This window comes from Convolutriloba macropyga, chromosome 2, assembly GCF_964194025.1.
Source record: "Convolutriloba macropyga chromosome 2, txConMacr16.3, whole genome shotgun sequence".
NCBI classification, from domain to species: Eukaryota; Metazoa; Xenacoelomorpha; order Acoela; family Convolutidae; genus Convolutriloba; species Convolutriloba macropyga.
In genome coordinates, this window is record NC_134469.1 from 62,268,748 (window position 1) to 62,292,750 (window position 24,003).

General features: G+C 33.9%; 1 protein-coding gene across 1 annotated transcript in view; it reads left to right on the forward strand.

Moving 5' to 3' along the window:
* Positions 1-24,003, forward strand: part of LOC142334588 (uncharacterized) — an 84,571-nt gene that overhangs the window by 25,391 nt on the left and 35,177 nt on the right. Inside the window, exons 5-7 of the mRNA XM_075382736.1 lie at positions 7,582-7,736; positions 11,002-11,098; positions 11,661-11,869. Of these exons, the coding sequence (XP_075238851.1) occupies positions 7,582-7,736; positions 11,002-11,098; positions 11,661-11,869 (461 nt within the window). The remainder of the gene's footprint in view (positions 1-7,581; positions 7,737-11,001; positions 11,099-11,660; positions 11,870-24,003) is intronic.

Consider the following 24,003-nt stretch of genomic DNA (forward strand, 5'->3'; position numbering starts at 1 on the left):
CTTGAGACAATGAATTGGTTCTAAAGATATTGATATCTCAATTTTTAGCAAAATTTTGTTTTGCAATTGTGTTAAAAATTTTTGAATATCTTTGTCCTTTTCTGTGTTTAACGATCATTACTGGCCAACTAACTTTTCAAGTCTTGCAGATGGGTTTTATGACAAAACTCCAGAGACAAAAAAGGTTTTTAACTTGTTTTTGCTGCGAAAGCTGGAAACTTTTCTTGAATTTTGCATTTTCACGTTTTCTATATGGTTTCATTACTAACAAGTCGAATCTCATCATGGAAAATATTCCTAGCGCTTTCTCTGTCGGTTGGGGTCTTTTTCTTTGTTTCTCGTTCACGTTTTATCTCTATCTCTCTCTCCTTAACTGTTTTGTTGATGACGCGCTTCAGCTGCTGTTATGTGGTGTGATGCCATCATCTATTACCTTCAATGACGCTGAATTATAGTTGAAATGTTATAAATGACTGAACTAGCACTTCTTAGGAAATCATTGTTAATTGCTCACACGCAAAGTTTGTAACAATTATATTAATTCTATTGGTGTTTTTTGCGATTTTTTGTTTGACCGGTTTTTTGTCTGACCCATTTAACTTTTCGTCCTCAGAAACGGGGTAAAGTGGTAGCGCCCAGTGGACATTAAGTTCTCTTAGAGCCTTTAAGCGTACTACTCTCCAAGTATGCGATTCGCAAAGACTGTTTTTAGGCAATTTCATGGTGTGAAGGGCCGTTCTTAGTCTTAAAAGTTTGACTCCCTCTCATCGCCAACCCCCCTCACCTCCAGCTTCCTCCAGCCCGGCGGTAAGGACCCCTTCTCGTCCAGCTGAAGGGCGGAGATCATGGTGTGAAGACCGGTTCTTAGAAATGAATCCGGAAACCCCACCCCTCCCGCGCTCCCCAAATCAGCTCCTGCCAATCCCCACCACTGCACATCGTTCAGGACCCCGTGCAGCCAAAGATCCCCCTTCTACCGTTGCCCCCCCCCCCCCCCCCTCTGCGCTCATCTCACGCTCCGTTGAATTAAGCTAAAGCTAGCCTCACTAAACCGTGGCTAGCTACTGACGAAGCCACCTGCTCGCCGGTTGTTTGAGAGCTATTCGCCGGACGTTCATCGGCTATTTTTAATTGCTCTCAATCTAAGTTTGTAGCAATTATATTAGTCCTGTCGGTGTTTTTTTTATGCAATTTTTCGCTTGACCGATTTTTCGTCTGTCGCTTTTGACTCTTCGTCCTCAAAATCCGGATAAACAGATAACGCCCAGGGGGCATTTAGTGCTCTTGGAGCCTTTCAGCTCTGTTTCAGCTCAAACTCTTTTGAAGACTTATACTTATGGCGTGAAGGGCGGTTCTTAGAGGTTAAAGACACCCCCACTGTTGACCCCCACTACGCTCTTGCCCACCCCCTCCCCTCCTCCCCATCAGCCCCGCCGGTGCAACCCCACCCCCCCCCCCGTGGCTACTGACGAACAACCGATCGATAAAAACACAATTTTATACTAATTTTCACATTTTTCAGGCTTTTTGAAAATTTTAGCCCTAGATGTCAAGGAACCTCCTCTAGGGTTTTATAATAGGTTACTTCATAGTTTTTATTGGTAGTCGAATGGTTTTTTGGCATTTTTTGACAAAAGGTGCAAGTTTTTTTTAAAATTTTTTGACTTTTTTTTTCATTGTTCACGTCTTTCCAGACGTAGAGGCCAGAAAACGTCGCTAAGGGTTTGATATTAAGTTACTGAAAAAATTATTTGCCATGGAATAGTTTTCGATTTTTTAATGACAAATTTTAACTATTGTTTTGATTAAACTTGAATTTTTTGAAAATTTTTGTCGTCTTTTAGAGTTCTCCAGTCTCAAGAGCCGAGGAACCTTCTCTAAGGTCTGACAATAAGCTACTGTATAGTTTCTAAATGCAATGGAATGTTCAAGATTTCAACACCACATTTTTTTTTAACTTTATCATTATTCAGGTTTTTCAGCCTAGCAGAAAATCTCCGTTAGGGTTTGATAACAAGTTGCTGGAGAATGTGTGTTGGCCATAGATTAGTTTTCAACTTTTATTATCACAAATTTTAGCATTTTATGGCACTTGCAATTTTTTTTCAATATTTTTGAAATTTTCTGTCATTTTTTAGGTTTCTCCAAACTCAAGAGCCACATAACCTCCTCTAGGGTTTGATGATAGGTTACTGCATGGCTTCTAGATGTAATGGATTTGTTCTTAAAGATTTTAACATCAACAACTTTTAAAAACATTTGCAACTTGTTCTTGAAGTTTTTTTTTGAATCTTTTTGAATATTTTATCATTTTCTTCGGCACCAGGGTCTTAGGGACCTCCTCTAAGGCTTGATAATAAGCTTTCAAAGCTATCACATAGTTTCTATAGTTAATGGAATGTTATCAATATTTTAATGACTCCGGATTTTTATCAATTTTTTGTAATATTTGATTTTTTTTTAATTTTCAGAAAATTATTATCATGTTACAAGTTATGGATCTTTATGAGCCAGTGAAACTATTTAGTGCAAAATAGGGATACTGGGTAGTCTCTTGGGACCATGAATTTTTTTAAAAGATTGTAATATCTTGTATATTTGCAAGATTTTGTTAAAATTTGAGATTGTTTTCGAAATCTCTCAAAATTTTTGAGTATTTTTGTCCTTTTTTGAGTTCAACGATCATTACAGGCCAACGAAGCTGTTCAAATCTTGCAGATGGAATACTTGGCTTAACTCCAGAGACAAAAAATAGTTCTGAACATTGTCACTGCGAAATCTGGAAGCTTCTCTTCTAAATTTTGCATTATTTTGCAAATTTTTATGATATCAGTTTTTTATTTGATTTGTTTACCAACAAGGCTAGAAAACTAAAAGTTGCATTGACGAATCAAGCAAAAGCTAGCCTCCGTAAACCGTGGCTAGCTACTGACGAAGCCAACCGCTCGCCGGTTGTTTGAGAGCAATTCGCCCGACGTTAGTCGGTTATGTTATTTATTGTCTTATCGCTTAGTCTACAAACTAATTGTTCTCTTTGGTTTTCTTTTGCCGATCTCTTGGTTCTAACTTTTAGCTAACTTTCATGGAGCTCAGCGCTCTTAGAGATCTAATAGTGTCAGATGTACATGCACCGAAGTTGTTGAAGACATAAGATAATGGTGTATATGGCAATTGGCGATGTTTTGGCGTATGCCACTCACATTTTGTCCGCTTCATCTCATTCCATCACTAGCCGGAAATGCTCGGCTCTTGCCTCCTTAGGACCCCCTTCCCACTAGTCGGTTGTTTATTGCACATGTGTTGCTTCTCTAAAATTAGCTTCCGAGCTTAGAAACGGGGTCAAAACAGGATGTAGTACTGGATAATGGTGTAATAGTGGCGAAAATCCCTTTCAATCTGAGCTAACAACAGGCTATTAATAACCTATTAAAGAGAGAAAAATTCTCTCTATTTGTATTGATTTTTTTATTTTCTGTCTAACGAAGTTGGAAACAATTTTTGTTAACGTGTTATTGTTCTTTCTCTATGCAAAACTTTCGCTTGATCGTTTTGACTTTTTTTCCAAACATGTAAATTAATAATATAACCGAAAGGTTAAAGTTTACATGCCTTCAGAATAATCACGAATATTTATTGAAATAATCAAAATTATACATCAAACTTCTGGTTATTAATTGATGTTACCCATTTAGCTGTTCGTTCTACTATATAAAAAAAATAAGACACGAATGATCCTAACTGTCTATCTATTGGAAAATTTTCATGCTGACGTCGCAAAAACTGTTAAATTTCTTTTGAAAAGAATTTTCTTCTCCGTCGCTCTTACGTTAGAGGGTAACTAATTCCAGTTTTGTATGCTCTTCAAAATCAAAGATCTTTTACTCTGCTTAGTATACTTTTGCGTTCTTATTATCAGCTGTTTTGTCCGTTTGTTCTTTAACTGTAGGCGGTTTGCACATTTTTTAAATGTTTCTGATACTATCCTCTGATTCAAGTCTGTGTGGATTTTCAATATACTAAACTTTGAAATAATTAATTTGGCTGGTAGGACATGAGATTTGAGAAGGATATCACGACAGTGATCGAATTTACGACGCCTATAACACAGTTTTATGCCCCAATTAATCTGTCGATTTATACGCTGTATATTTTTTGCTGACAATGTTTGTAAATAAATACCCCTGAATGACAAATGAGACAGGACTAAAGATTTGAAAACTTGCAACCTTACTTCCAAAGGTATATGGATACTTAATAGATATAGTGAGCGAATGGCTGCCGCCATTTTTTTTAAAAAAACTACGTTTAGATGTGCTTCAAAAGTCAGTTTTGAGTCAAGATGTATTGCTAGATAACGACAACTCCCAGCAGATTTTATTAAATTTCGGTTAAAAGTAACTTTTGGTTCTAATTCTTCCCTGGTAGAAAAATAAAGTAGTTCTGTTTTATCAGCATTCAAAGTGAGTTGATTTTCCTTCAAGTAACTGTCCGTCTTCAGTACAATATTTTCAATTTTTGTTGCAATTGTTTCTCCTGGTTCATATCGACATAAAATACTAGTATCGTCTGCAGATTGAACAAGCTCAAAGTCACCTTTGATTTTTTCTGAATAATCGTTAACGTATAAAAGCAAAATTGGGGGTCCTAATACTGTGACTTGCGGTACTCCGTGATTAACGAAAATGTGTTCTGAGACCTCGGTGCCTAATTTGACGCATTGTGATCTTTCTTCGAGAAAAGGTCTCAATAAATTAACTGCAGGCTCAGAAAAGTCGAAGCACTCTGCTTTTTTAAGAAATATTTTGTGCGAAATTGAATTGAATGCTTTTGCAAGGTCTAAGAAAATCGCTGCAGTGTTTTGCCCATTTTCATGATTTTCTATTAATGTTTCAGTGAAAAACAATACTGCATCTGTTGAAGATTTTTTGTTTTGGAATCCAAATTGCTCTATATTCAATGGATTGTTTTTATTAATGTGAACCATCATTTGGAAAAGGAGAAGCTTCTCAAAACGCTTAGCAAAAGTTGGTGTGACCGAAATTGGTCGATAGTTGCACACTTGTGGTGTTGATCCTTTTTTGTGAATTGGTGTGACATATGCATGTTTGAGAACAGTTGGAAAGACACTGTTTTGAATACATTCGTGAAAAATAAATTGCAGATGAGTACCAATTGCGTACTTCGCCACCTTTAAAGCCCATGCATGGACAAATCCTGGACCTGGTGATTTACTGTTTCTAAACTATAAATGGTTTTGTAGATTTCTTTTAAAGTCAATACTCTAAAATTGAATTTTTCAGAAGTGGTCCAACTTATGGATATAGAGAGGAACGAAATCACCAGAAAATTTGCCCATTTCCGCAAAAGATTTATTAAATGCATTGCAGATTGCTTTCTTGTCAACGGTCTTGGCTCGGTCTATTTCAATTTCAGACACATTAATACCTTGTTTGTGGTTTCCTAATTTTTTATTGATGAAATTCCATTTCTGCTTCGATGTTTCTTATTGCTTAAAAAAATTAACAGAATATTTGTGTTTTGCATCTCGTAGTTTTCGGTTCACTAGGTTACGGCATTTTTTGAACTCGTCGAAAACATCGTAGTTTTGAGAGAATTTGTATTGATTGTACAAATGTTTTTCTGCTGTTAATTTTTTGAGTTCCTTGGATATCCATGCTTTATTACTTTTTTTGTTTTGTTTTATTGAACAATCACAGATCTGTATTAGTGCATGTTGATCAAGTATACTTTGAAAAATTTCATTAAATTTTGTAAACATTTCATCACAATTTTCCTCTTGATACATAGGTCGCCAGTCCACAAAAGCCAAGTCCCTGTTGAATTTCTCCCCCGAGAAAAATTTCATGTTCTTTCTAAAGAAATATGTATCTTTGTTCCTCCCTATCGTTTCCAAATTACTCTGATAAAATATGATGTTGTGGTCAATAAGCGGCAAACAAACTTTCCATTCTACATTTTGAGTTTCTGTCATGAAGCAGTGATCGATAAGGGATTGATTAGTTTTGCTGATGCGAGTGGGAGTGTCCTTATTTGTTGGGTTAAGTGCCAGACCAGATGTAAAGTTATCAAGTATTTCTTTCTCTTTTACATTGTCTGTTAAGGATATGCATTAGATACTTCAGCACTCAACTCGTTCAAGAAAAAATTGGAGATTTTTACTCGGATTGTAAGAAATATTCACCAAACATTTATCAGAGGTTCTTTAATTTCGAACCACATTGATTCAAAAAAATTGCATTAGCTATCTCAAATTCTTTCTTACGTTTAACGTTGAAGTGTTTGGGGATCCGAACTCCAACACCCCCACCTCGCTGGACTTCCGTTTGTTTTGATCGAGCTTTTTGTAAGAAAAGATGTTCATTACTGATCTTGAAATTAGTGTCCTGTTGCTCGGAAATCCATGTTTCGGTTACTTTAAGTATAGTTTGCGAATCTAGTTGTTCAAGCAAATTGGAAAGGTCTTCATACTTATTTTGTATGCCACACGCATTCATGAGAAAAATTTTCAAACACTTTTGGGATGGATCTAGCACTTTATCAAAAGTCGACAAGTTCGATGTGTTAAAGGGCCCAGGATTGTCTTCAATATCTCCACAAAGGAGTAATGTTTTTCTCAAAACCAAATTGCAAAGAAAACGAACAGCTTTGAGGCGCAAAATTTTTTCAATCCAGCTGGCCATCAATATGTACACAATATTATATAACGAATGTTTTGAGTTAAACTGCTCCTACTAACTATGAAGTGATTTTTGTGCAAATTTGTCAGAAAAAAGTACTACTATTAAAAAACAAATTCTCATATCTTTCACATTATTCAACTCAAGCAATATTGCAATAATTTGGAATTTTTGGAGGTTGGATCACATTCTGTGCTGCAGGTAGATTGTTCAAGACATTATAGTGACGAATATTATTCACAAGGTTTTTGATTCCATTTATGTTTGGTTGAACCCCGTCATAAGAAATATCATTATCTGTCAGCGCATTGTCAAGACATTCAACTTTTGACCACGGATACAGACCATCCAGTTCCAGACATATCATTTGAAGTCGCTCATTAAACTTTGTAATTGCCTCATTATTACTATTTCGACCATAACAGCCGTCCTTGACAGGTGAAATTTTGCAGACAGCTACACGGTGTGGTTTCAACTTTTTCATGCACTTATCAACTGTATCTTTCATTTGCATTGCAGCATCTTACAAGTGACATCATTGCTTTTCAAGTGACTTTTACGCCCCTGAAGTATTCGTTTTACGTGATCTAAATTTCCTCTCATTCACAAGTGTGAGCAGCTGAAGTTTGTTCTCTGAAGAAAACCGTATTTATTGTGACGAGCTCTATATAGCTTAGCATTCATGCCATTGACTGCACCGGTTGATGGCACACATACAAATTCATTCGATGAGCGGTAGCATTTGAAAAAAGCCTTAATTAATTGTCGCGTGAAGGAATGGTAAACAGTAAAATCTGAATGATTTCCAAAAGATTGATACTAAAATTCACACAAACTCAAAATATGGGAAATTAACTATGGTTGGGTTCTTTGTTGTTATCAGGAAATTCTCTGAGCGAGGTGGCATTGAAGATGCGCAACAAGAGATCAGTGACATACATGAACTTGAGCAACAACAACTTTTCAAAGTTCCCAAATGAAATTTGTACACTACCCAACCTACAAGTCCTTCACTTTGTCCAATCAAACGGAAGCAAGGTTAGACCTTAAACCAACGCTCCTTTGAATGGCCCAGCCTCAAGTTTGTCATAAGGAAGAACCATTGAGAAAGAAGATGGGATAGCTTTCTAGTCATGTTGGCCATTTTTTAATTTCTCTCGAACGAAGTTTGAAGCAATTGTTGTAAACGTGTATGTCCTTTTCGTTTTATGCAAAATTTTTGCTTGAACGTTTTGGTCGAGAACATTGTCGATTTCAGGTCTCGAGTGACCTTTTGACGCTCGACTATTTGATTTTCTCGTGACCTCAATTGCTCTGATTATAGCTGTAAGCTGAGCGTAGCTATAGTGCGGTGTTCGTAGTTTTTAACAATTCAAAGTGTTTTAGCTACTCGAAGAGGCGTTATGGTTTTCTGTTTTGTTTTGATAAGTGAGCGGGCCAGAAAACAGGAAGTTCAGGGAGTAAATAGATTTTGATCGAGTTATTTCAGTGAATTCGAAGAGCTGAAAATTCGAGATTCGTTATTTTGCTCATACCTTCCTTTCAAAGAGAGCGAAAAATGTAGGTGTTAAAAAATTTTCTTAGAGCAAGTGAATTTTTCTGTTCACGTGCTTCTTTTTGAAGCAGTTTTCTTTTGGTTATAGGTTTTTTATGTTGTCTAACAGATTATTTTGACAAAAATAATAATATTCAGCTTATTATGATAAATTTGGCGTTAGTAACTTTCTTTTTGACGTTTTGTGTAAATAACGGAAATTTAACGCTAATTTGAAGGTTTTCCAACTATTTTGCCGATTTTTATTTTTTTTTTATTTTTGGCCCATTGTATTGTTTTATTGATTTTATTGGTAAATAAATTAAAGCCTCATACATGTAGGCTCTGTTTACAACGTATACAGGTTTCTTTTAACTAAAAAGCGCTCTCTTTCTATGAAATTTGACAATTGAGAAATTTTAAAAAATTGAGAAATTTTAAAAAATTTAATTTAGTTTCTTCAAAAATGGAGATGTCTTTGAGATCATTAGGGCTTTGTTGATATTTTCTGCTAAAACTGCTACAAAATATGGTTTTTGTTGAGAAGTATGAGAATAAATCGAGAAATTTTCTGTATTTTTTTACTCTATCCAGTTTTTCGTGTTTTCTAGAATCGGAGACACATTTTTAGCCTATTATGACTTCCTTATTGTTTTGTGAGCGTTTTAATACTCTTATTTGCCTAATTGATTGGTTCTTTGACTTTAACTGACCTTAAAATTTTTTTTGAAAAATTTGTTTTTTAGTTTTTTAGTTCAATTTCTTTTTAAGAAATTTTTTATCATAATTTTTTTTCTCATGAGTAGCTTTGGTATGTTCTAGTTTCCTCAATGGTTTGTTTTTTGCTGGAGTTGTTTCGGGAATTTTCCCGCTGTGTTTGTTTTATTGGGACTCTTTCTTTTTTTTAAAATCTACTCACACATCATGATTTAATGTCAGTTTGATGTAATGGTTTTAGTAAGTGAAACAGGAAATGGAGCGATAAAGCGAGAGCTGTTGCGGAGTGAATTTGCTTTCTCGATTGTTGTTTATTAATAGCCGCGTCCTCAATTCTAGGCGGCTATTATAGCGCTCCTAAATTTTTTACAATTCAAAGAATTTGAATTGTATTGGGCGCTGTCTTTTTTTAAGATCTGTTCACACATTTTCATGATTTTTGAAGTCAAATTGGAGTAGTGATTTTAGTCACGCCGAAACAGGAAGTGGAGCGAAAAAGCGAGTGGTTTTGGGCGTGACATTTTTTTGCTCTAAATTTAAAGTAGAGTGAGAAAACGGTGTTTGAACAAAAATTCGCTTTCTCGCTAATGGTTTTTTGTTCACATGCGGCAATTTAACTTTGATTTTTACTGTTTTTTCACTTTTTTGAATAGGATTTTTTTCTAAATGGTTTTCCCAATCCATTCATAGTCCGTTCTGGGTCTAGTTTTCTGTTTAGTCAATGAAAATTCTTTGAATTGTACGTCAGGACTTGTCCTGCTATGTTTTTAGTGAAGCTTTTTAGGTCATTTGCGTGATTGGTTTTTGATCTTAACTGAGTTACCTCTTTTAAAGTTGCACATTAAAACTCCGCTTATTAAGTGTTTGCTCAATGTTTACATAGTTTTTAGTGCGGCGTGAATAACTTTTTCCACTTATAGCTGTATCTGTTTTATGCGGCACACAAGTGTCTTTCACAGCTATGCCGGCAATCTTGCAGCTTTTTTTCGGAAATTTTGTCTGTGTCTAAAACAAAATCAATTGTAAGATAAATTAACACCAAGGCCTGATTGCCGAGTGTTTAATGCTGATGTATAGAATGCCAGAGGTCGGGGTGTTCGAACCGCTCCTTGCTGGGATTTTGAAGCCATAAAAAATTATCTGCACAACAGCCCCCTCTGAATGAATGCGCCGCATGTTGTTCTTAGTCGGTTTGTTATACTGATGCTTGCTTTCATTTGGGTTTTGGTCGTTCGGCTAAAAACGATGGCTTAAATTTGTGTTTACAATCTATAACCGCTTTGCGTAATGTATATTGAATAATATCAGGAATCGGTTGGCATAATCTTTTTGCTGCAACTCTAATAATTATGCCGTTTGGTTTTGTTTTCATATTCACGGATAAAATGGCAGACGCTGTTCTTCTAAAAATCTATAACAAAAAGTTCTGTAAAACGCTTTTTTTTACCAGAGCTCTAGCAATGTCAGCATGCAAATATACCAATAGACAGACAATTAGGACCATTTGCTTCCTATGCTCCTATCTATGAACGAACAGCTTAATGGATAATATCAATTAATAATCAGAAGTTCTTTAGTAGATTCGTGATTTCGTAATTTGGGTTATTTCAATATATAATTCTGATTATTCTAAAGATATGTAAACATTAACCTTTTTGGTTATATTATTAATTTACATGTTTGGAATTTGCATGTTAATTCGCGGAATTTGTGCTAGTTTAAAATCTATGCACCGATTTTATTCCCGAGGTACTTTTGGTAGATTTTTGAACTCGATTTTTGAGAATTCGTTCTTCTTGCATTTCAATGCATCCATAGTTCTACTTCCTGATCTCGGCGATTTTCAGTTGAGACACATTGATTCTGATATTAAAAGAAATAGATGTCGTTTTCTTTTGCGTAAAATTTTTCGTGAGAAATTGAGTAACCCCTTGAAAAATAGATATGGGCAATCTTGGGAGAATAATCCTGACCTCAAAAAGCTCTAGCAAAATTGGTTTTCACTGAAATGTGAGTCATGTTCGGGGCCTTTATTTTGTATTTTTTTTTCAGGTAGATTCATTGCCCGAGGACATCATGCATTTGAGTAATCTGCGTGAGCTGTATCTCGCCCATAATGACATCGCAGAGTTGCCACCATCCATTGCGAGTGAGTCATTTTTCTGAGATTTTTCCCCTGCTAGTGGTGTACCTTATTTTCATATGTTTATGTGGATTGAAATGATTATGAAGCTACATCTTCTTTCAGAAAAGGGGCTTAAGGTAATTACTTGCGTATACCAGCTTCTTTACTTCAGCGCATCTCTACTGCAATCAGTATCAGTTTCGTTTTTGACAAATGAGAATATCGTAGCTATGCGCATTAGAGTAGATTAACTGCTGTCACTTCGGCTTGGTTTGCCATTTAGACAGTAAAAACAAAACGCCCGACGGTATACCTGGAGATTTTTTTAAAAAAATCTTTGTTCTCGAGTAGTTGTAACAATTTAATTATTGTAACAGCACTGACCAGGAGTGTACAGACAGCAAATCCAATTGTATTAAGTTCATGTGACTGACTAATTATTATAATTTTTTGGTTAGGTTCATCATGAATAAATTTTTAATGAAGCTGCTCAGATTACATTATCAAGTGCTTTTGTTGGAGAAGAATATAGGGGAAAGTTTGTCGCCATAATGATAGTTTTTTACATCCAGTGCTGATCTTTTAGAGCTAAGGAAGATGCAACACTTTTCGATGCCCAATAACAAATTAAGCCAACTGCCAGAAGAAATTTGCCAACTGCAACAAATGCAGAGCATGAATCTACGAGATAATCAGCTCAGAAATTTGCCATTCGACTTCGGTGACTTCGGTCTCCTGAAGGACCTCGACATTGAGAACAATAACATCAGTGTTCCGCCACTCTTTGTGTGCAAGGTTGGGTAATATTTTTGCGAAATTGTGGAAACATCAATTGCTCTGAAAAGAGATTTGTAGCAGTTGTTGATTCAGATCTGCGTGATTCTTGTATCCGTTAATACAGCAGTGCTAGAGCAAAACTGGTCTATTAACACATTTTTACGTCAACAATCCATTAATACGTCAACGATCCATTGTTTTTTAAGATCTGTTAACACATTTTCATGATTTTTGATGGCAAATTGAAGCGATGATTTGGTCACGCCGAAACAGGAAGTGGAGCGAGTTGTTTTGCGGCCTTAAATTTTTTCAATCTAATTTTTAAGTAAAGTGAGAGAACGGTGTATAAACAAAAATTTGCTTTCTCGCTAGTGGTTTGTTCACATGCGGCATTGTCGCTTTGATTTTTCTGTTTAATAGCCGCACAGCGATAGCTGGGGCTATTATTGGCCTTCTCTTGGTTTTTTTAAAAATTCAAAGAACTTGAATTGTATTGGGGCGCTGTCTTTTTTTAAAGATCTGTTCACACATTTTCATGATTTTTGAAATCAAATTGGAGTAGTGATTTTGGTCACGCCGAAACAGGAAGTGGAGCGAAAAAGCGAGTGGAGTGGTTTTGCGGCGTTAAATTTTTTCGCTTTAATTTTTAAGTAGAGTGAGAAAACGTTGTTTGAACAAAAATTCGCTTCCTCGCTAGTGGTTTTTTGTTCACATGCGGCAATTTCACTTTGATTTTTACAGTTTTTTCGATTTTTTGGATCGGATTTTTTTCTAAATAGATTTCTCAATCCATTCATATTCTGTTCTTGGTCTAGTTTTCTGTTTAGTCAATGAAAATTCTTTGAATTGGACGTCAGGACTTGTCCTGCTATGTTTTTTTTATTTCGTCGTCATGACTTTTGTTACGACCATATGACGTCACAGCCACTTTTTGTTCATTCGTTCATGCAATTTCAAATGAATTGCATGTGTGACGTCATTTTTCGCTCTTAGTGGAGCGAGTTTTTTTGTTCATGCGTGTGATTAAATTTTTGGTCACACTTGACTTACCTCACTCTCAAAAATGACTTCCTCACTTTGAAATTCACTTTTATTTACTTTAATTCAAAGAGAAAAGGTCAAATGGGTGTGTGTCACTCTAAATGAAGGTTATTTGAGATCAGCTAATAGAGGCAGCAGTAACATATACAGATTTTTAATCAAAATATATCAGATCAGCCGTCAAAAAAAGACGATTTTTTTTGGTCTGTCTTTTTTTACTGTTTTTTTAGACTGCCGATCTACGAATCTATTGCGGCTATTTTCTGGCAATCTGCCAGCTATTTTTTTCAATTTTTGATAGGATTTTTTCTAAATGGTTTTACCAATCAAGTCATAGCCCCTTCTAGGTCTAGATTTTTGTTTAGTCAGGGAGAATTCTTTGACTTGTAGGCCAGGACTTGTGCTGCTATGTTTTTAAGATTCAAAGAATTTGAATTGTATTGTTGCGCTGTCTTTTTTTAAGATCTGTTCACACTTTTTTCGGTTTTTTCACGTCAGTGAGAAGTCACATTAGCGTGCTGATTTTGACCACACAGAAATAATAAAGGGAGCCAAAAACGCGGAGGTTTGAGGCGTGTCTTTTCTCAAAATACCGTGGAGTGAGAATGTGGTGTTTGACCAATTTGGCGGTTTTTGAAATGGATTTTTTTTCAGGTGCGTCAATTTGAATTCTGTTTTCGGAGTTTCCGCTCCTTCAGTGATTTTTAGATAGTACATATGTGTTCTTTTTGTGCCTGTTTGCCTTTGCTTGAATTCTTTAAACGACAGCTGAATCTTTTTTATGACTTTACCACTATTTGTGGTCTTAAAATATTAGTGAATTTTAGATTTTCCCCTTTTTTGAAATTCTGTTTTCTTTTCGCTTAGTATCGTCAATGGTAGATCTGATTGTATGCTAATGAGGCATAAAAACTTAATTAATGGCTCAAGTTGATAGCTAGTGGTTTTCATGAATTTGGCACTACTTTTTATCAAAATTTTTGAGTGAATCTTTGAAATCTGCAAGTATTTATTTACTTTTTGATCATTTAATCTCATTTGGGACAGTCTCTAATGCTGCTAATAGGGGTGAAGTTTATCGATTTAATCATTCTTTCAAAGCTAGTGCTTTCCATGACTTTCACGCTTATTGTTTTGAATAATAATTATCAAACTTTTTGATTTTTGCGAAATTTTCTTTAAACTTTGTCGTCTTAGCTCTGTCTCTTTATTGTCTGGTCTCATTGCTAAAAAAGCTTTAATTAAAGCAAGTCATTTCAGTTCATAACTATTGCTTCTTGTGGTTTAAACGCTTCTTCTTAGTTTAGTTTTGCTAGTATTTGTTGTACTTAATGCTGTCTTATCACTTAATATCGTTGATGAATGGTATCAATGGTTGTCATTGAAGACGCAGTTATTGGATGTAATTGTATCTTTCAGTATTTGTAGCTTTCTGTGGCTTTTACAATTAGTGTTTTCAATTTTTTCAGCGAGTTTTATTGCGATTGTTGGATATTTTTGACTTATCCTTTAATATTATTGGTGAGAGGACTCATCGACATTTAATGACAAGTTGGTAATGGGAAATAGAGCAAAATAATTAGAGTTTGTGTTGAAATAATTATCAGTTGTTCTTTGATGTTGATCCTGTCTTCTCATTGCTTAGTCTCGTTACTAACAGCTCTCATTTGCCTTTTGAAGCGGAGTAAATGTCAGGGCATAAATAAATATATTTATTTTGACTATGTCTTGCGGTGGTTTTTTATTCGCTTTACCCTTTGATCACGTTTTTGGTTTTACGTAAATCACATTTTTCACGACATCTGACTTACCTCACTCGCTGTTTCAACTTAGTGGATTTTAAGTTCTTTCAAGCATCGAACTACGCAAAGTAGTGAATACAGCCAAAGTCAAAAGAACAAGTTCAAGATATACTGGATAAACCGATAAAGCCCGGTCATTAAGTCATATTGCATTAGATGTTCACTAGATGCTCTCATTCTGAAATAACGTTTGTTGATAATATAAAAGTGACTGTGAGAGAATCAAAGAGAATAAAAGCCATTGTAGCCTAGTAGTTGATATGTCAGGTTTTTATCCTGGAAGTTGAGGGTTTGTTCTAACCCCTCTTGGCTTGGGAGTTTTGCAACCATAACAAACTTTGGGAAAACCTTTACCCAATTGAATTGCCGTGGCTGTCTTTTGAGTGGAATTCACCCGACGTTAGTAATTTTTTTTATAGTATTGTCACGATTTTTGTTTCTACTATATGACGGACGTAACGATCACTTCAAGTCCGCTGTTTCTTCATTCATCCTTGCTACTGAATGGATTTTAAGTTCTTTCAAGCATTGAATTACGCAATGTAGTGAATTCAGTCAAAGTCAAAGCGAATTCAAGAGAAACGGGATAAACCGATAAAGCCCGGACACAGTCATTGCATTAGGTTATCAAAGTTCATTAGAAAGGTTGCTGGCTGTCGTTAAGCTTAATAGCTATAAATTTAGAAGCTGAATTAGGTATAATTTTAGACTCTAACTGAAACTGCGCAGCGAATTAGAAGTTTTAATTGCTCTCAAACGAAGTTTGTGGCAATTATATTAGTCCTGTTGGTCTTTTTTGTGATTTTTCGCTTGACCTGTTTTTCGTCTTTTGACTTTTGACTCTTCGTCCTCAAAATCCGGATAAACAGATAACGCCCAGCGGGCATTTAGTGCTCTTGGAGCCTTTCAGCTCTGTTTCAGCTCAAACTCTTTTGAAGACTTATACTTATGGTGTGAAGGGCGGTTCTTAGAGGTTAAAGACACCCCCACTGTTGACCCCCACTACGCTCTTGCCCACCCCCTCCCCTCCTCCCCATCAGCCCCGCCGGTGCAACCCCACCCCCCCCCCCCCCCCCCCGTGGCTACTGACGAACAACCGATCGATAAAAACACAATTTTATACTAATTTTCACATTTTTCAGGCTTTTTGAAAATTTTAGCCCTAGGTGTCAAGGAACCTCCTCTAGGGTTTTATAATAGGTTACTTCATAGTTTTTATTGGTAGTCGAATGGTTTTTTGGCATTTTTTGACAAAAGGTGCAAGTTTTTTTAAATTTTTTTGACATTTTTTTTTCATTGTTCACGTCTTTCCAGACGTAGAGGCCAGAAAACGTCGCTAAGTGTTTGATATTAAGTTTCTAGTGGTAGTGAAATCGTTTCAACATTTGAAGATCAGGAATTTTGGCATTTTCTCAACAAAACGTGCAAATATTTTCAATGTGTTTGATAATTATTTTTCTTTATTCACGTCTTTCCAGACGCAGGGGCCAGAAAATGTCCTTAGGGTTTTGGTAATAAGTAACTGAAATTACATTTCATTTGCCATAGAATAGCTTTCATTTTTTAATATGGCAAATTTTAACGATTTTTTTTTATATAAAACTTGCATTTCAAGTTTGAAAATTCTTGTCGGTTATTAGGTTTTTCCAGCCTCAAGAGCCGAGGAACCTCCTTTAGGGTTTGACGATAGGTTACTCTTTGGTTTCCAAATGTAATGCAATGTTTTTCAAGATTTCAACACTACGAATTTTAGCGTTTTTATTTTACAAAACTCTTAATTTTTTTTGGTCTTTTTGATATTTATTGTCATTTATTCAGGTTTTTCAGCTCAGCGAAAAATCTCCGTTACGATTTTAGAATAAGGTACTTGAAAATGTTTTTTGGTCATGGATTAGTTTTCAACTTTTATTATCACAAATTTAGCAGCTTTTTTAATGCAAATCAATATTTTGAATTTTTTTTCGAGTTTTTTTGAAATTTTTGATAGTTTTTTTAGGTTTCTCCAGCCTCAAGAGCCACAAACCTCCTCTGGGGTTTGATTATAGGTTACTGCATAGCTTCTAGTTTTAATTGAATCTTCAAGATTTTTATATCAGAAATTTTTTAAAATTTTTTTTTTGCAATTTCAAGTTTTTATCTTTAATTTTTTATCATTTTTCCGACACCAGGGTCCTAGGGACCTCCCCCAAGGTTTTGGAATATTTTTGTCATTTTTTGAGATCTTTCACCCCTAGTTCTCAAGGAACCTCCTCTAGGGCTTTATAATAGCTAACTGCATATTGGGGGTGGTAGTGGAATGGTTTCAAGATTTGAACATCACGAATTTTAGCATTTTTTTTGACAAAACGTGCAATTTTTCAATTTTCTTGACATTAATATTTCATTATTCACTTCTTCCCAGAAGCAGGCCAGAAAACTTTCTTTAGTGTTTGATAATAAGTTACTGAAGAAATTGTATTTTTCCTAGATTAGCTTTCATTTTTTAATATGACAAATTTTTGCGATTTTTTTTTTATAAAACTTGCGTTTTTTCAAGTTTTTGGAAAATTTTTGTCGACTTTTAGGTTTCTTCAGCCTCAGGAGCCGTGAAAGCTCCTCTAGGGTTTGACAATAGATTATTAAATAGTTTCTAAATGTATTGGAATGTTTTTCAATTTCAAAACTTGCAATTTTAAAATTTTTTTAAATATTTATCGTACTTATTCCGTTTTTTCAGCCTAACAGAAAATCTCCGTACGGGTTTAATGATAAATTACTGGAAAATGTTCTTTGGCCACGGATTAGTGTTCAACTTTTATCATCACAATTTTAGCAGCTTTTTTAATGCAAATCGATATTTTGAATTTTTTGAGTTTTTTTGAAATTTTTGGTAATTTTTTAGGTTTATCCAGCCTCAAGAGCCACAAACCTCCTCTGGGGTTTGATTATAGGTTACTGCATAGCTTCTAGTTTTAATTGAATCTTCAAGATTTTTATATCAGAAATTTTTAAAAAAAATTTTTTGCAATTTCAAGTTTTTATCTTTAATTTTTTATCATTTTTCCGACACCAGATTCCTAGGGACCTCCTCCAAGGTTTTGGAAAATTTTTGTCATGTTTTGAGATCTTTCAGCCCTAGGTCTCAAGGAACCTCCTCTAGGGCTTTATAATAGGTTACTGCATATTGGGGTGGTAGTGGAATGGTTTCAAGATTTGAACATCACGAATTTTAGCATTTTTTTTTTGACAAAACGTGCAATTTTTCAATTTTCTTGACATTAATATTTCATTATTCACTTCTTCCCAGAAGTAGGCCAGAAAACTTTCTTGAGTGTTTGATAATAAGTTACTGAAGAAATTGTATTTTTCCTGGATTAGCTTTCATTTTTTAATATGACAAGTTTTTGCGATTTTTTTTTATAAAACTTGCGTTTTTTCAAGTTTTTAGAAAATTTTTGTCGACTTTTAGGTTTCTTCAGCCTCAGGAGCCGTGAAAGCTCCTCTAGGGTTTGACAATAGATTATTAAATAGTTTCTAAATGTAATGGAATGTTTTTCAATTTCAAAACTTGCAATTTTAAAATTTTTTTAAATATTTATCGTACTTATTCCGTTTTTTCAGCCTAACAGAAAATCTCCGTACGGGTTTAATGATAAATTACTGGAAAATGTTCTTTGGCCACGGATTAGTGTTCAACTTTTATCATCACAATTTTAGCAGCTTTTTTAATGCAAATCGATATTTTGAATTTTTTGAGTTTTTTTGAAATTTTTGGTAATTTTTTAGGTTTATCCAGCCTCAAGAGCCACAAACCTCCTCTGGGGTTTGATTATAGGTTACTGCATAGCTTCTAGTTTTAATTGAATCTTCAAGATTTTTATATCAGAAATTTTTAAAAAAAATTTTTTGCAATTTCAAGTTTTTATCTTTAATTTTTTATCATTTTTCCGACACCAGATTCCTAGGGACCTCCTCCAAGGTTTTGGAAAATTTTTGTCATTTTTTGAGATCTTTCAGCCCTAGGTCTCAAGGAACCTCCTCTAGGGCTTTATAATAGGTTACTGCATATTGGGGTGGTAGTGGAATGGTTTCAAGATTTGAACATCACGAATTTTAGCATTTTTTTTTTGACAAAACGTGCAATTTTTCAATTTTCTTGACATTAATATTTCATTATTCACTTCTTCCCAGAAGTAGGCCAGAAAACTTTCTTGAGTGTTTGATAATAAGTTACTGAAGAAATTGTATTTTTCCTGGATTAGCTTTCATTTTTTAATATGACAAGTTTTTGCGATTTTTTTTTTATAAAACTTGCGTTTTTTCAAGTTTTTAGAAAATTTTTGTCGACTTTTAGGTTTCTTCAGCCTCAGGAGCCGTGAAAGCTCCTCTAAGATTTGACAATAGAATTTTAAATGGTTTCTAAATATAATGGAATGTTTTTCATTTTCAAAACTTGCAATTTTAAAATTTTTTTAAATATTTATCGTACTTATTCCGTTTTTTCAGCCTAACAGAAAATCTCCGTATGGGTTTTATGATAAATTACTGGAAAATGTTCTTTGGCCACGGATTAGTGTTCAACTTTTATCATCACAATTTTAGCAGCTTTTTTAATGCAAATCGATATTTTGAATTTTTTGAGTTTTTTTGAAATTTTTGGTAATTTTTTAGGTTTATCCAGCCTCAAGAGCCACAAACCTCCTCTGGGGTTTGATTATAGGTTACTGCATAGCTTCTAGTTTTAATTGAATCTTCAAGATTTTTATATCAGAAATTTTTAAAAAAATTTTTGCAATTTCAAGTTTTTATCTTTAATTTTTTATCATTTTTCCGACACCAGGGTCCTAGGGACCTCCTCCAAGGTTTTGGAAAATTTTTGTCATTTTTTGAGATCTTTCAGCCCTAGGTCTCAAGGAACCTCCTCTAGGGCTTTATAATAGGTTACTGCATATTGGGGTGGTAGTGGAATGGTTTCAAGATTTGAACATCACGAATTTTAGCATTTTTTTTTGACAAAACGTGCAATTTTTCAATTTTCTTGACATTAATATTTCATTATTCACTTCTTCCCAGAAGTAGGCCAGAAAACTTTCTTGAGTGTTTGATAATAAGTTACTGAAGAAATTGTATTTTTCCTGGATTAGCTTTCATTTTTTAATATGACAAGTTTTTGCGATTTTTTTTTATAAAACTTGCGTTTTTTCAAGTTTTTAGAAAATTTTTGTCGTTTTTTTAGGTTTCTTCAGCCTCAGGAGCCGTGAAAGCTCCTCTAGGGTTTGACAATAGATTATTAAATAGTTTCTAAATGTAATGGAATGTTATTCAATTTCAAAACTTGCAATTTTAAAATTTTTTTAAATATTTATCGTACTTATTCCGTTTTTTCAGCCTAACAGAAAATCTCCGTACGGGTTTAATGATAAATTACTGGAAAATGTTCTTTGGCCACGGATTAGTGTTCAACTTTTATCATTACAATTTTAGCAGCTTTTTTAATGCAAATCGATATTTTGAATTTTTTGAGTTTTTTTGAAATTTTTGGTAATTTTTTAAATTTATCCAGCCTCAAGAGCCACAAACCTCCTCTGGGGTTTGATTATATGTTACTGCATAGCCTCTAGTTATAATTGAATCTTCAAGATTTTTATATCAGAAATTTTTAAAAAATTTTTTTTGCAATTTCAAGTTTTTATCTTTAATTTTTTATCATTTTTCCGACACCAGATTCCTAGGGACCTCCTCCAAGGTTTTGGAAAATTTTTGTCATTTTTTGAAATCTTTCAGCCCTAGGTCTCAAGGAACCTCCTCTAGGGCTTTATAATAGGTTACTGCATATTGGGGGTGGTAGTGGAATGATTTCAAGATTTGAACATCACGAATTTTAGCATTTTTTTTTGACAAAACGTGCAATTTTTCAATTTTCTTGACATTAATATTTCATTATTCACTTCTTCCCAGAAGCAGGCCAGAAAACTTTGTTTAGTGTTTGATAATAAGTTACTGAAGAAATTGTATTTTTCCTGGATTAGCTATCATTTTTTAATATGACAAATTTTTGCGATTTTTTTTTTATAAAACTTGCGTTTTTTCAAGTTTTTGGAAAATTTTTGTCGACTTTTAGGTTTCTTCAGCCTCAGGAGCCGTGAAAGCTCCTCTAGGGTTTGACAATAGATTATTAAATAGTTTCTAAATGTAATGGAATGTCTTTCAATTTCAAAACTTGCAATTTTAAAAATTTTTTAAAATATTTATCGTCCTTATTCCGTTTTTTCAGCCTAACAGAAAATCTCCGTACGGGTTTAATGATAAATTACTGGAAAATGTTCTTTGGCCACGGATTAGTTTTCAACTTTTATCATCACAATTTAGCAGTTCCTTTTATGCAACTGGCAATTTTTCAAGTTTCTGAAAGTTTTTGTCATTTTTTAGGTTTTTCCAGCCTCAAGAGCCACAATCTCCTCTAGGGTTTGACTATGGTTAATGCATAACTTCTAGATGTAATGAAATGTTTTTCAAGATTTTAATATCAGCAATTTTAAAAAAAAACAATTGCAAATATTTTCAAGTTTTTTTGAATCTTTTTGAATTTATCATATTTTCCGGCACCAGGGTCCTAGGGACCTCATCCAAGGTTTGATGATAACCTGTCGCCTAGGTTCTAGAGTTAATAGAATGGTTATCAATATTTTAATGACTCCAGCTTTAGCAATATTTTTTTCAAATTTTGGTAAATTGTCAATTTTTGGGTCATGGATTAGTTTTCAACTTCTATTATCACAAATTTAGCAGCTTTTTTAATGCAATTCAATATTTTGAATTTTTTTGAGTTTTTTTGAAATTTTTGGTAATTTTTTAGGTTTATCCAGCCTCAAGTGCCACAAATCTCCTCTGGGGTTTGTTTATAAGTTACTGGATAGCTTCTAGTTTAAATTGAATCTTCAAGATTTTAATATCAGAATTTTTTAAAAATTTTTTTGCAATTTCAAGTTTTTATCTATAATTTTTTATCATTTTTCCGACACCAGGGTCCTAGTGACCTCCCCCAAGGTTTTGGAAAATTTTTGTCATTTTTTGAGATCTTTCAGCCCTATGTCTCAAGGAACCTCCTCTAGGGCTTTATAATAGGTTACTGCATAGTGGGGGTGGTAGTGGAATGGTTTCAAGATTTGAACTTCACGAATTTTAGCAATTTTTTCGTGACAAAACGTGCAATTTTTCAATTTTTTTGACGTTAATATTTCATTATTCACTTCTTCCCAGAAGCAGGCCAGAAAACTTTCTTGAGTATTTGATAATAAGTTACTGAAAAAATTGTATTTTTTCCTGGATTAGCTTTCATTTTGTTAATGATAAATTTTTGCGATTTTTTTTAAAAAACTTGCATTTTTTCAAGTTTTTGGAAATTTTTTGTCGACTTTTAGGTTTCTTCAGCCTCAGGAGCCGTGAAAGCTCCTCTAAGATTTGACAATAGAATTTTAAATGGTTTCTAAATATAATGGAATGTTTTTCATTTTCAAAACTTGCAATTTTAAAATTTTTTAAAATATTTATCGTCCTTATTCCGTTTTTTCAGCCTAATAGAAAATCTCCGTACGGGTTTAATGATAAATTACTGGAAAATGTTCTTTGGCCACGGATTAGTTTTCAACTTTTATCATCACAATTTAGCAGTTCTTTTTATGCAACTGGCAATTTTTTTTCAAGTTTCTGAAAGTTTTTGTCATTTTTTGGGTTTTTCCAGCCTCAAGAGCCACAATCTCCTCTAGGGTTTGACTATGGTTAATGCATAACTTCTAGATGTAATGAAATGTTTTTCAAGATTTTAATATCAGCAATTTTTAAAAAAACAATTGCAAATATTTTCAAGTTTTTTTGAATCTTTTTGAATTTATCATATTTTCCGGCACCAGGGTCCTAGGGACCTCATCCAAGGTTTGATGATAACCTGTCGCCTAGGTTCTAGAGTTAATAGAATGGTTATCAATATTTTAATGACTCCAGCTTTAGCAATATTTTTTTCAAATTTTGGTAAATTGTCAATTTTTGGGTCATGGATTAGTTTTCAACTTCTATTATCACAAATTTAGCAGCTTTTTTAATGCAATTCAATATTTTGAATTTTTTTGAGTTTTTTTGAAATTTTTGGTAATTTTTTAGGTTTATCCAGCCTCAAGTGCCACAAATCTCCTCTGGGGTTTGTTTATAAGTTACTGCATAGCTTCTAGTTTTAATTGAATCTTCAAGATTTTTATATCAGAAATTTTTTTAAATTTTTTTTTTGCAATTTCAAGTTTTTATCTTTAATTTTTTATCATTTTTCCAACACCAGGGTCCTAGTGACCTCCCCCAAGGTTTTGGAAAATTTTTGTCATTTTTTGAGATCTTTCAGCCCTATGTCTCAAGGAACCTCCTCTAGGGCTTTATAATAGGTTACTGCATAGTGGGGGTGGTAGTGGAATGGTTTCAAGATTTGAACTTCACGAATTTTAGCAATTTTTTCTTGACAAAACGTGCAATTTTTCAATTTTTTGACATTAATATTTCATTATTCACTTCTTCCCAGAAGCAGGCCAGAAAACTTTCTTGAGTGTTTGATAATAAGTTACTGAAAAAATTGTATCTTTCCTGGATTAGCTTTCATTTTTTTAATGACAAATTTTTGCGATTTTTTTTAAAAATTGCATTTCAAGTTTTTGGAAAATTTTTGTCGACTTTTAGGTTTCTTCAGCCTGAGGAGCCGTGGACGCTCCTCTAGGGTTTGACAATAGATTACTGTATAGTTTCTAAATGTAATGGAATGTCTTTCAATTTCAAAACTTGCAATTTTAAAATTTTTTAAAATATTTATCGTCCTTATTCCGTTTTTTCAGCCTAATAGAAAATCTCCGTACGGGTTTAATGATAAATTACTAGAAAATGTTCTTTGGCCACGGATTAGTTTTCAACTTTTATCATCACAATTTAGCAGTTCCTTTTATGCAACTGGCAATTTTTTTTCAGGTTTCTGAAAGTTTTTGTCATTTTTTAGGTTTTTCGAGCCTCAAGAGCAGCAATCTCCTCTAGGGTTTGACTATAGGTTAATGCATAACTTCTAGATGTAATGAAATGTTTTTCAAGATTTTAATATCAGCAATTTTTAAAAAAACAATTGCAAATATTTTCAAGTTTTTTTGAATCTTTTTGAATTTATCATATTTTCCGGCACCAGGGTCCTAGGGACCTCATCCAAAGTTTGATGATAAGCTGTCGCCTAGGTTCTAGAGTTAATAGAATGGTTATCAATATTTTAATGACTCCAGCTTTAGCAATTTTTTTTCAAATTTTTGGTAA